The sequence below is a fragment of the Tetrao urogallus genome (genome assembly GCF_951394365.1).
Source record: "Tetrao urogallus genome assembly, chromosome: 1".
In the NCBI taxonomy this organism is placed as follows: domain Eukaryota; kingdom Metazoa; phylum Chordata; class Aves; order Galliformes; family Phasianidae; genus Tetrao; species Tetrao urogallus.
In genome coordinates this window covers 49751232-49765091 of record NC_136813.1, presented here as the reverse complement: position 1 = coordinate 49765091, position 13860 = coordinate 49751232, and the positions used below count along the sequence as shown (strand labels likewise).

At 38.8% G+C, this 13860-nt stretch overlaps 1 protein-coding gene across 2 annotated transcripts in view; it reads left to right on the top strand.

Annotated features, from left to right (window-relative positions):
* Window positions 1–13860, top strand: part of ABCC4 (ATP binding cassette subfamily C member 4 (PEL blood group)) — a gene marked incomplete at both ends in the record, with an annotated part of 148825 nt that overhangs the window by 110818 nt on the left and 24147 nt on the right. Inside the window, 5 exons of one of the 2 annotated variants that reach the window (XM_079536323.1) lie at window positions 663–854; window positions 4106–4162; window positions 6244–6399; window positions 10185–10274; window positions 10746–10918. In XM_079536323.1, coding sequence (XP_079392449.1) covers window positions 663–854; window positions 4106–4162; window positions 6244–6399; window positions 10185–10274; window positions 10746–10918 — 668 coding nt within the window. The remainder of the gene's footprint in view (window positions 1–662; window positions 855–4105; window positions 4163–6243; window positions 6400–10184; window positions 10275–10745; window positions 10919–13860) is intronic. The other variant, XM_079536324.1, reaches the window with a different exon arrangement.

The window sequence follows — 13860 nt, the reverse complement described above, 5'->3', positions numbered from 1 at the left end:
TGAGAATGTTTGCCAAAGCCTAAATATAACTTTTATTATTTACCTGAGAGGGAAGAAGGAGTGCCTAGATAGGTCAACTTCTGTTTTTCTTCCCTTCCTAGGACTAAAGACTGCATCAAATACTGCCATTTACTTAATATTTGACATAAAATATACAGGGAAACAAGTTTTACTGAATATTAAGGCAATAATATGGTGTAACAGTTATCTTAGATTTTGGAGTTGCTTGTGATGAATATATTAAAAAGCACTAGTGTAGTGGTAATGAGGAGGACAAAAAAGGAAAGGTGAAGGTGGTAACTTCTAGTATGTTGTGACAATGCTAGTAGCTATCATTGGTATGCTTGTAGCTTATGTGGCCGTTTCATTTCTATCTCTTTTTTCGTAATACATGGTGAAATGGTGTCAAACCAGCCAAGACAACAATCTTAGCTTAAGTTTCTTAAAACTTACGCATGTACTCCAAGTTGTAGTTAATCTCACTGATTCAGCTGTATAAAGTAAGTATGGGATGGTACCAAGCACTCCTATCTGTGCCTGAAGGAAAAGCTCTGGAATAATTTCCATTGAATCTTCAAGTAAAATTCTGTGGGTGTGGGTGTGTGCACTGAAAAAACAGAGTAAACTGAAATGTATGGATATGTCTTCTTTCCTCCCCTTAGATGATATCAGTAGAAAGAGTAATGGAATACACGGATCTTGAAAAAGAAGCCCCTTGGGAAACCAACAAGCATCCACCACCTGAATGGCCAAGCCATGGAATGATAGCATTTGAAAATGTTAACTTCACTTACAGTCTAGATGGCCCTTTGGTGTTAAGACATTTGTCTGTTGTTATTAAACCAGAAGAAAAGGTATGTATATTGCTGGTTTTGGTCATTTATAGCAATTAAGCAAGGAGGATAAGTTGAAAAGAAGCTGTGTTACAAAAAGATGCTGTAAAATACATGAATGTTAGGAAATCAGATAACTGTAATTTTAAAAAATAAGGTGATCGTACTTAATAACATTAGTTGGAGCCTCTTTATTTCCTATAAATATAGCATCAATGAATCCAGGAACGTTGCATTTCTGTATATCAAAACAAAAGTTAAGGTTAAAAATATTTGATAACTGATAAAGTGTAGATTTCATCAGAAAGTGGCTGACATTCAGAATATAAACAAAACCCACAATGTTTGTTAAAATCTAAAGCACATGGAGCTGCATTAGGGAATTGGGAATTCAGTAAAGGGAACAGAAATGGAATGATGGGTATCAACACAGAAGGTGAGCACAGACTACTGTATATAAGGAATGTACATGTTCTTCCACAGAGCCCAGAATAGAAAAGAAAGAAATACAAATCCATTGCACAACTTTAGAGTTGGGGATTTTATTTCAGTTCCTTTTGGCTACCAATCCAATTAACTGTTGTGTTAATTAGATTGGTAGCCAAAAGAAACATGGAAATAAAACTCTTCCTCCTCTGCAGATTTGACTCTTCCTCCCCAATTTTGACACTATCCCAATTGAAGGAGTGCTGCAAGGAAGGTCTCTCCCACAGACAAAATTAAATTAGAGCCCTACAGTGTTAATTCACACTTTGCTACATTTCAAATACACACGTACTTTTTTGATTAGGATATCTTCCCTAGGAGGCTGGTTCAACTCTCTACAATCATTACCTTTGACTCATTTGTAACATGCTTTTCCATTCAGTCCCAAACCTGTTTTGTTCCTCAAGTGGACCCTTTTAATAACGTGCGTGTTACAAGAATTCAACACAACTTCACTGCATGGAATTAAGTACGGATGAGTTAAAAAAAGGTGTTTAAGAAAAAGAACTTTTCTTGCCTATGGGCCATTTCTTCAGCTATAATATATCACCCCAGTGTAATAGCAGACAAGGCAGTTTACTAAGGGAGAGAAATAAAGTAGTAATAATAATAATAAAAAGGAAGCAAGAGATAATAACATTGATTACTTCTTGGTAGGGGCAGGAGGAGGAGGGATGAGTGGGTATATTTATTTTTGCTCTAGTTCTGCAGTGGTTTTGTCATCCTGAAGTGAATTTGTTCAGCTTGAAACCATTGCCAAGAATTTCATGTTTGTTTTCTATGGTGCTTTGCACAATACTGCAGTAGACTGCCACTGTGTAAAATAAATCTTTCAAGCATCTGTGTGCCCCTTATACTGTTTTTAATTATGGAGAAGTGTCTCTTCAGAACCAGGTTTCTGATGCACTGGGGGGTTCTACCCATGGAGCTGGCATTGAGAGCTTCTGTGCTTGCTCATACTCCTGACTACTTCAGACTTCTGGTGACTGCAGTGCCTCTCATGGAACTAATGAATTTAAACTTCTGCCATGTGCTTAGATTTTCTTTTAACTGACCATGCAACCAGTCTGCCAGGCTCTAGGTGCAGGAATAGATGAGGCAACTTCTAAGAGATCACTTATGGGATGTGGTGTCTTTACACCTGCCACCTAGCCTGCATCCTTCTGTGTTTGGTATCTCCCTATAGCCAAAGTAGGTGAGGAGGGTCCTTCTCATTTAACTGTCTTTGCTAACCCACTGCAATCTGCCTGAAACAGACCAGAGGATGCTCGCACAAGGAGTTGTGCCAGCAGCCAGCTGTGCTCTGGTAGTATAGGTGAATCATAGAGTTAATTGGGTTGGAAGGGACCTTAAAGTTCACCTAGTCCCAGCCCCCCTGCCATGGGTAAGGCTGCTAACCCACCAGCTCAGGCTGCCCAGGGCCTCGTCCAATCTGGTCTTGACCACGTTCAGGGAATGGGGCACCCACAGATTCTCCAGGCAGCGTATGCCAGTGCCTCACAACCTCACAGTGAAAAATTTCCCCCTAATATCTTATCTAAATCTTCCGTTTTTCAGTTGCAAACCGTTCCCCCTTATCCCATTGCTATCTGCCTATGTAAAAAGTCGTGTCTCTGAAACAGATTACCATGTACAACCCTAATTTGTAAACACCACTATCTTTGTTTTAGGAAGGTTAGTTGAATTCAACAACTTACGAATGATTATTGACTATGAATCGTTAAGAGTACATTGCCTCAACAGATCCTGAATCTGAGGATATGGCTACATGAAAAAGTTAGGAGGGTAAGGATCTAGATTTATGGCATGGATGCTGTTCACGCAAATACCCTTACAGTGTAGCATGAAAGGGAGGTTGCCTGAGGGGCAGCAAGAGCAGTTTGAGATCAATAGCTGACGTGCTCATTTTCTGTGCAGCTCTGCTTTGAAGTACAAGTGATTTTTGAGTAATGATGAGTCCAGTGTAGCAGGTGTACTCTTGGGTATGCACATGGCTTACATCAAGGCTACAAAATCCTGGTTAGGTGATTCCTATTGGGTGGCCAGGACTTCCATTTGCAGACCATCTTTGTGTTTGCACTAGTTATAGATGTGGATTTCAAACAAATACAGTGTTTTTTAAAAAATGTCTATAGGGAGAACTGTTTCAAATTCATCTTAATTTTCAGCAGCCTGTAGTCAATTGGACCAAAAATACAAATAGATTCTTCTAAATACTGAGCAGCATAGTCCTTTCATTTGTTGCCAAACTGAAAGTGGGATTTTGACAACATGCAGAGCAGCTGCATTTTTATTTTAAGTATCGATGTGTTTTTTTGTTGTTGTTTTTCTGTTGTTCTTAGTGCAATACTTTGTATCACTGATGCTTACAGGGAAACAATTGAACTTTTGTTTTCATAACTGTCTGTATTCTCCATTCAGTATTTTCAGTAATGTAACTGTTCAGAACTGTTTTTTCCTTTGTTTCATGTTGTTTTGTTTAATATAATATGAATACTGGATATCTTATTATTTGATGTAGTATATTTGGTTAGATTATGCAGTAGCTTACTAGTAAGCACCACAGTTTATGTATAGTTGCACAGTAATGAATTGTTAGATTAATTTTTCAATCAGAAAATGGGAGTAGGAAATACTGCTTAGATTATGCAGTGTAAGTTGCTCCTCTTGTGTATTTATGCTCAAATGTGGGCACTGTTGCTTTATCCGAGCTGAAGGTCTCTGACTACTAGAAAGTTTTTCCTTGCTTTTCAGTGTAATGTGTCCTGTGCTTAATTTCATTCCAGCAGTCATTACTGCATACATCTGAGTCTCAGGCAGTGGGTAATTGCCCTCTGGTGTCTGTACGTATACTCACGAAGGTTTTCATGTTTTTTCTTCCTTTCTGCACCTGAATCGCTTTGCCAGGCTATATTGTACATGTTTAATCCTCATAAATCCTTCCTCACAAAATCAGTATCTCCAACTCATATTAATTTTATGTTGCACTTCTCTGAACTCTTTCCAGTATGTTGATTTCTTTCTGGAAATGTAGCGATTAAAACTGAGTGCAGGAAATAACAAATCCTGCCAAATCAGATCTGCATAGTGAGTTACACCCATCACCTTCTATGATACAATTGATTACTGTATATTGTTTTCTTTAAGTATTGTTCACCTGCAGACAACATATTTTTAAGGTTTGCTGTTCAAGTAGTGCTTATTTAACCATCACAGATTTTGTTTCTTCTTAATTATTAATGGCCTTACTTTTTCCCAAGTCTCATTTTTATATGGTATTTGTAACCTATCATAAAAGTTAGCAATCTCATATTTTGCATTGTCTCTACCTCTTTTTCTTTCTGAAAGCGTTGTTTTTTCACATTGCAGTTTCTGATTTCCTTGGGGAACTCAATGAAGCCTGAATCATAATGATTTTATTATTCACTGTTTATCCTGTTTAGATGGGAATTTGTGCTTGCTCATGATTTCCTGTCGTTTCAATGCTGGTATCACAGAATCACAGAATGGCCTGGGTTGGAAGGGACCCCAAGGATCATGAATCTCCAACCCCCCTGCCACACGCAGGGCCACCAACCTCCCCATTTAATACTAGACCAGGCTGCCCAGGGTCCCATCCAACCTGGTCTTGAACACCTTCAGGGACGGGGCATCCACAACCTCTCTGGGCAGCCTGTTCCAGCACCTCACCACTCTCTCTGGAAAGAACTTCCCCCTGACATCCAACCTAAATCTCCTTTCCCTCAACTTAAAACCATTTCCCCTTGTCCTGCAGTTATCTACCCTTTCAAAGAGTTGATTCCCCTCCTGTTTGTAGGCTCCCTTTAGGTATTGAAATGCTGCAATGAGGTCACCCTGCAGCCTTCTTTTCTCCAGGCTGAACAAGCCCAGCTCCCTCAGCCTGTCTTCATAGTTGAGGTGCTCCAGCCCCCTGATCATCTTTGTGGCTCTCCTCTGGACCCTCTCCAACAGCTCTCTGTCTTTCTTGTGCTGGGAGCTCCAGGCCTGGATGCAGTACTCCAGATGGGGTCTCACAAGAGCAGAGTAGAGGGGTTCAATCACCTCCCTGTCCCTGCTGGCCACCCCTCTTCTGATGGAGCCCAGGATAGCATTTGCCTTCCAAACCGCAAGGACACACTGCTTGCTCATGTGAAGTTTTTCATCTATCAAGACCCCCAGGTCCTTCTCTGCAGGGCTGCTCTCAAGGACCGCTCCTTCCAGTCTGTATGGATGCCTGGGATTCCTCCCGCCCAAGTGCAAAACTCTGCACTTTGCCATGTTGAACCTCCTTCTACCGTGTCAACCGCACCACTCAGCTTGGTGTCCTCAGCACACTTGCTGAGGGTGCACTTGGTATCCTCTCTGCTGAAGCTGTCTGAGTACTGTTTATAATCCTACTGATAGTTTTAACTTTACTTTGGCTCTAGAATCTAAATACTTTACAGTACTTTACCTTAACCATACTAACCGGCCTTGGTTTCTAAATTGGGAGTAATAAATTGTTCCTGAAGTGCTCATAAGAGTCCTTTTCTGGATTGAGAAGTAGGTGCATGCCTGAAGTGATTTACTTAATGTCAAGCAGCAAATCAGATTTTGTGTAAAATTGGTTGCCTTGAATCACATTACGCATCAGACTGTTTCATCTCACATACACAATAAAACACAATGCATTGAGGGAAAAAACTTTGTTAGGAAAATATTTCTTTCACCTTTGAATGATATGATCATTAAAAATCACTTTGGATCCAATTGTCACCTGAATCCTAACTGATCTAGCAGGAAGGTTTCTTCCTCTTGAAAAAGTATTAATTACAAAGTAGTTTTATTTGATGTTCATTCTATTACAAATCCTGTGATGTTGTACAACTGTTCCTTATCCTTCAATGCTCCTGGTCTAATTGTACAAGCTCTGTTTGGTCTACAGGTTGGAATTGTGGGAAGAACAGGAGCAGGGAAGAGCTCTTTGATAGCAGCCCTTTTTCGGTTGGCTGAACCTGAAGGAAGGATCTGGATTGATAAGTACTTGACATCAGAGCTAGGCCTCCATGACTTAAGGAAGAAAATTTCAATTATACCTCAGGTAAGAGACTGACTTTGCTATAAACATTTTTCTTGTAATACTTAAATGTTTTGCCAGGATATGTATACAGAATATATAGAATGGAATCAGCTTTGGGAACTGGAGAGTTTTCTTCCTAGTTCTATTCTCAGCCCATTCCTCCAGAATCAGTACAAGTAGATGTTAGCAATATGCTGCCCTCCATGGCTGGAAATCAGCAAAGAAAACTGGGTGGGAATACTCAAAGCTTCAGTAGTTCTCTGATGTCAGTTCCTCCTTCAGCAGAAATTCTCACCTGATGCATTGCCTGAAGCTTTCTTAGTAAGGGACTTTGAGGAGCTACATTCAACTCTGTAGACACCCCTGTAGGCTGAGGCTAGGTCTTGAAAGAGCACATATACCAACTGTAAGTGAGCTACCAGACTTTCCATTATGGAGAGAGGGCTGGAGAGGAGAACAGGGAGAGAAGAAAGAGTGGATCATTATGACCCATAAATAAGAACTAGTGATCTTCGAATGCTGAATATAGGAAAGGCTGCCATGGAAGGGGGAGGGGGGGGGGAAAAAAGACATCGTTGGGAATAGATTCGTCTCTGATGTTGGAACAGAAGAAAGGATGTTCTAAGAAATCCAGTAGGCCAGAAGTGTTGTGTTCTATTGTCTGCCTTTTGAATGAAGCAATGAAGAAGAGAAGGTTTATGTGTAACCTCAGAACTTCCTGAAGGCAGTGTCTGTGCAGATTACTCCATTTCATAAGAGGGCTAATTCCTCTCCAGTAAAGAACAAAAGAAGAGGGAAAAGTTCATATATTACACATGCAAAGTCCATCTCTGTGGCAAATAATTATCTTGTGTTTGGTTTTTTTTTTATAGCAGGTTGATAGAACAGTAGACTGGAAGCCAGAGGAATTCATTTACCGTCTTTAACACTGATTCTCAAATCTTTGTATTTTGTTATGGAAGTTGTATTTAGAGTTCTTTGGCCATATTTTTATCTGAATCTTTGCTAGTCAGCCATTGCGGTGGCATTAAGAGTGTTTATATTACTTTCTTTGAATTGAGAATCTGATAAAAATGGCAATGAACAGTGGTTCCAGCCTCATTGGAGGACATGCCTTTTTTGGTTTTTTGTTTGTTTGTTTTTATTTTCCCAAGAATACAAGTCAGAGAAAGAAAGTATATATCTTAATAAAAATAAATACTCCCCCAACAATTGGATTGTTGCCTAATGCAGGCTGCTTTTTCCTTCTGTATGCTGAAATCTTTCTTTGTGCACAGCAGAGGTAGTTGGTGTAACTATGGAAATAGTCGACTTATGGGATCTAAAGAGAACTTCATGTGGACTTATTTCCTTTCCCTGAAAATATGTAGCCATCAGTTTTTTTAAGGTGCTCTGCAGCTTTCCCAAAGCCCTGCCCTTTTGAAGGTGATTTCCACATTGGGAAGCATTCAATCCCATTGGTTAAAATTCAGTGTTGGGGCAGGAAAGCTGTTGGTCAGGTATGGTTTCTACACACTGAGTTACGTAGATGCTCGAAGTTCCCTGTATTTAGTTACACATTATTTCCATTATTTATTTTTTGTATACAACGTCTTACTGACGCTGGCTTACGGCCATAAACGATGTTAATCCAGTAGAATATTGTGATAGGGTTTTCACTGTGGGCTCAAGGGGCTTTAAGTGTCTGAAGGGTAGCAAGTGACATCTGTCTTCCACATAAGGGAAGACTTCTTTTCACTGAAAATATGTAGAATGTTGAAATGGTGGTAGTAAGAACAGGAGGAGGGTTTGGAATAAGATTCGTGCTGTAGTAAACTGAATGACAAACACTGTCTTTGTAGTACATAAATAACACTAGTGTCAATAATAGAAATAGTCACGGAACAGGCAGTTATTTTGCAGCAAGTATCTTCGTAATTATGTGGGAAGCTTTAAAAGAAAAAGAAAAAAACCCAAAACACCAGGGAGGGAGATGTTCATTTAAATTATAAGGCATGCTAAAGTAAACCGTTCCTAGAGAGTAATGAGGTAAGACTGAAGTTTTCTTATATGTAAGCTTAAATACCTACCTGGAGAAATAAAAATGTGCTTAGGCTTCTAATTGCTTGTTTGGATAGAGCTGTGTGAAGGTTGTGTTTGTAAATCTTTTCTATGCAAATATTGTCTGCCTCCCTGACTGCAAGCATTTTTACAACAATTATTTACAGGTTTGTCTTATTACTTTCCTCTCATAAACCAGACTATTTTGAATAATAATCTGTGTCAGAAATGGTAATTAAAAAAATATCCTTATCTACTGTTGCAGTGCATGTCTGTTGTTAAGACTTTTATAGTAGTTAAGAACACTTTTTAAATTCAGTCCCTTATTTCACTAACCTATAAAAATAGAGTGAAAAGAAAAACAAAGGTAACAAGACCTTCAAAATGCACCAAATAGCATGTACTGTCAATGCAAAATTTCGTATAATTGGCACGCTGCGTCAAGAAATGCATGTGTTTTTTTTACACTGTTTGCAGTGTGTTCTGTCTTTGTTACTCCTTTGATGCCACTCAGAATGGTTTAGATGTCAAGATAATAAAAGGGTTAACGTTGAAATTCTGGTCTGATTTGCTGCTGCCATTTGGGACTGGCCATCAGTAGAGTTAGGTGGGACGTCAGTCAAGAGAGAGTAATCTTGGCATAAGCTGAAGTAATGAAATACAAGTTTAGGCATCCTTTTATAGAGGAAAAAAAGAAAACATTTGAAATAAGATTTGTCCAAATTAAACAAAACTGTGATTATTTGATGACTAGTCTGCTTTTATGATTAGCACTATTAAAGCTTTTGAGTTGTAGTCTTGATATAGTATTAAGAGAAATCTAGTTGTATCAGTGCATGATTCTCGGGTCTGGCAAATCACCTTAGTTAGTACTTGCTGCTCAGGGAACACTGGACCAAAAACCATCTTCCACCTTCTCAAACACCATTTTTTTTTTCAACGTGCATTGATTTGTGTCCATGTAATTAATGATCTGTTACTTATTTGAATGGGAACTGAAGTAGAACAATGGCTGCTTTGACCACTGGTAAACCCACACTGGTGCCTTAATGGGAGACTGTACTGGTTTGACTCAGTGGTTTATTTTGAGTTAGATCTTTGACCAGCTGTAAGTAACCTGAGTAACCTTGGCATGTAGATTAACTTCTTAGTTAACCTATAGTGACTATACGTTACATATATGGGCAGGAAGAATTAAGCATTGCTCTGAAATGTTGGAAGTTGTTTCTTCTAGGATCTTCTGTAAAACTGAAAGGCTTTTATATTATGAAATGAAGAGAGGGGGAACGGAAAAGAACAAAAATAGCATTGGGAGCTCTTTAATTCATCTTTGTTTTATTTAGTGTAAATACGAATTTTAGAAACTACCCAAACATAATTTAGGAGTCTGAGCCCATTGACAACAGCAGTTTTTGGTTTTCACTAAGAATACCAGGGTAGCAGTGATTGCATGTAAGTATATGTATATATATAGCTTGTGGCATCTAAACAGTGTCATGTAAATGCCCATTTGAGGACCAACGTAACTGTGTACAGCAATTTACAAATAAGACCTACTCTGGCAAATGATCTCCACACAGAATGTCTGAATATTTCATTTCTTTCTTCCCTCCTTTTCGTGTGCTAAGTACTCTTCCGTGTTTCATAAAAGACAGCTTGTTGTAGGATATTTCTGTGTTGTGGGTTAATTCTGACTGTTATTAGCTTACTTATTGTGATAATAAAACCTGTGTTTATAATAGAATGCTAATTTTACTCGGTTTTAGGAGCCCGTATTGTTCACTGGGACAATGAGGAAGAACTTAGATCCTTTTAATGAATACACTGACGAAGAATTGTGGAATGCCTTGGAAGAGGTGACTTACTAAATCTAATAATGTACATCTGATGTCTACAAGCCAAATTACACTATTGTGCTTGTGTGCATTAGGTTTTAGATGTTTTCCCAAGGTTTGATAAGGGCAAACTGTTGATGGAAAAAGGTAGACCGTTGTGTCTGTGTTTGTCAGTGTGTGTTGCTTGTGCATGTGTGTAGACATGTATATTGTTACATAAGTCTTTTATGAAGAAATTATCCCTTGGGATGATGTTTTGGTTACATTTTGATTCATATCTTAGTTTTAATGAACATTAATAGATTCTTAACAATATGCTTTAATGTTTTTAGAATTCTAATAACTGACACTGTGTAATCCAACTTGGCACTTAGTCATTTTGTGCCAGAATATAAAAGGTAAATCTTGCATACTTATTACTGTGTCATCAGACATACAATAGCTGATTTGAAAGGGAGTTACTCATCCTACAATATGTTGACATGTCAACAGGTGCAACTGAAAGAGGTTGTGGAAGATCTACCTAATAAAATGGAGACACAGCTGGCAGAATCTGGGTCTAATTTTAGTGTTGGTCAGAGGCAGCTGGTGTGTCTTGCCAGAGCAGTTCTAAAAAAAAATCGGATCCTTATCATTGATGAAGCAACAGCAAATGTGGACCCAAGGTAAAAACCAAAATGCTGTGTTAAGATGAACTGTTTCTTCTTTTAGTTTGATCACCTGTGCTGTAGAAATGAAATTAAATGCTTTCTATTTCTTGTCGTTTGTATTGCTGTTTTATGTTTTCCACAGTACTATCATAATTATCTATTCATAATGGGGCGACTGAGCTTTAGATCCAGAGCAGATGATGTATACTGGATGTGTGCCCAAAATATCCCTAATTTCAGTGCGTTATGAAGAGTAGGAAGATTAACATTCAGAGTTAATCAAAGTATTTCTCCCGCAGCCATAGACAAGAACTTACCTGGAAATGCAGATCAGTGGTGTTAGAATAGCCATGAAACTAAGTTGAGTTCTGTTGATTCTAGGAAGAAATATCTGCTGGAAAAATAATAAATTAATAAATTAGCTCCCCCCCCCCCCCCCCTCCCCTTCAACCTTCCCCAAAAAAGATAAAAAGCATGTCTTGTATAACTCAGGCCAGCAGAACTTTCCTGAATTCATTCCTATTTTAACTACATCGTACTGCTAGAAGGACATCTACCCTCAATAGAAAGAAACTTTCAGTGACAACTCTTGTTAAATTGTTCCAATAGCTAAGTACCCCCACTGTTAATTTTTAAACGTTTGAAACACTGGTGGAAATATTTTGGAAACAATACTGCAAATGTACTGCATCAATTAGTCTGAACTGAATATATAGTTCCAACAAACTATGGCTTGAGGGAGAACTCAAAGTCCAAAGAGGACAATAACACAGCAAGTCCCTCAAACAGATGCATTAAGGATTTTGTATGTCATCTGGGCGTGACTCATTTTTATAACATCTTCTTGGGGGAGAAGTGGTGCCACTAGGACAGCTTTGCAGTTCAGCTGACAGTGTATTTCTAAAACCTTTAGAGGAGTGCATTCCCTTTCCAGAGGTTCTTTATTTTATTTTGTTTTATTTTACTTTGACGTTTGTTTTCTTTTTTGACTATTAGTTTATTTTTGGCTGAGCACTGATAGATTAACTATGATTAATCATAGCTGTGGAAATTTAATACCATCTTACTCATCCTCCCTATTTTGGCATCTAACGTATGTGTTCTCAACTTGCACTATCCATTTAATTAATCTTGATTAATGTGTGCTGCAATATATATTATAATAAGGTAAATGTTTGTTTGTATCAACTCTACGCATAACAATACAAATAATAACTTGGAACTTCTACTTTGAATTCAGTTTGCATTACAGTCATTATTACCTTTTTCTTAATGCGTTGCTAAAACTAGAGCAAAGTATTTTTCAGCTATGCAGTCTGATAGGATGCTCATCAGGAAATGCTGATGTGTGTTGCTTAACTGAGCAGTTAGGGAGGCATTTTTGGAATGTAAAGAAAACCTTCTCTTGCGATGCACAGCCCCCATGCCTGGCATGGTAAGCACACGTTGTATCAAGCACCTGGAATAGGAAACGGTGGGGAGCTGCTGCTGGCTGTAGAGATTATACTTCATTTTTTATTTTTCTGGCTCATCATCTTTTTGCCTGGACCACTGCTGCAACTGCACTTCCCTCCAATTCAACCTGAGAGCAAATGTGAGAAGACAGGACTTGAGGGTGGGAGAAGGAGAGGAGTGGGTGAGATGGCATGAAGTAGTGGAATATGACATTCCTTGGGGCTGAGGAACTTTTCCCTATGGTTCTTCAGCCTGGCTAAGCCATTCATCCTTGCTGGCCAGTGAGGCTGAGCAAAAGAATAAAGGGAAGGAATTTGGAGTTCATCTTTCTTCTTTCTACATCTTAGAGCTCCCATAAGTACCTTGCATCTCACAGATAACTGGGTGTTCTGCATACTGCAGGGGTGGCAGTGCTGTTGTAAGAGAGGGGAGGAGTTTGCTATAAAGAAGGTTCCTCTAAGTCAGACTGCTTGCATGTTGTATGTAATGAATGACAAGCGTTGATTTGATTTTATCTTTTTGGTCCTGAAGCCAGAATTCTTATCCTTAAGAATGGAATAGTTTTATAGCAATTAAGTGATTTGGAATGGTGATTTGAAATCTGGAGCAGAAGAGCTGAAAAATCTTTCTGCTGTCACTTTGGTGGTATATTGAAACAAAATCTATAGTCTTTGAGACTTGATTTATTTTTAACACCAAGTTCAGTGTACTGAGCTTTCTGTGTAGTGAATGTACACAGTATGTGTGTTAACCTGTGTTTTTACTACTTGTAAATGCAGTCCACTGCCCCATTTCCACATCAGTGATTCATTGAATCTGCTTAAAAACGGTCATTGCGCACAGTTCAGTTTGTTAGTCAGCTTAACCTTGTAAAATTTAACTTTTTATTACATCTTATTGCTATCTGTACTTGTTTCCCTTTTGGAGAAGTTATCAGCATGTGTGGCCTTCTCCAGGGCCACTCAGGAATTGTTTAATGTGAGATATGCTTCCAGGACAATCCCAGGATGACATTAGACTGAAGATAATGACTTATCCAGCATTTCTTTCACCAGCTTGATTGCTTCTCACTCACATTGCATTTATACTTGCTCTTTAGATGTCTTCCTTTTTACCCAGTCAGCTAATTTTGGATATACCGAGTCCTGAGTTGCAATGAAACTTGCTGTTAGACCTTCAACCCACAGTGCCAGTGGGACAATTATAGCACCATTTTTTCATAGAATCGTAGAATGGTTTGGGTTGAAAGATCACCTTTATGATCATTTAGTTCCAACCTCCCTGCCTATAGCAGGGGCACCTCCCTCTAGACCTGGTTGTTCAAAGTAACATCCAGCCTGGCCTTGAATGCTTCTCAGAGAAGGGGCATTCACGACCTTACTGGACAACCTGTTCCAGTGTCTCACCACCCTCACAGTAAAGAATTTTTTCCTAATATTTAGTCTAAATGGTTTAAGACCATTTCTTCCTGTCCTGTAGCTAAATGTCCCTCCTCAGCTTTC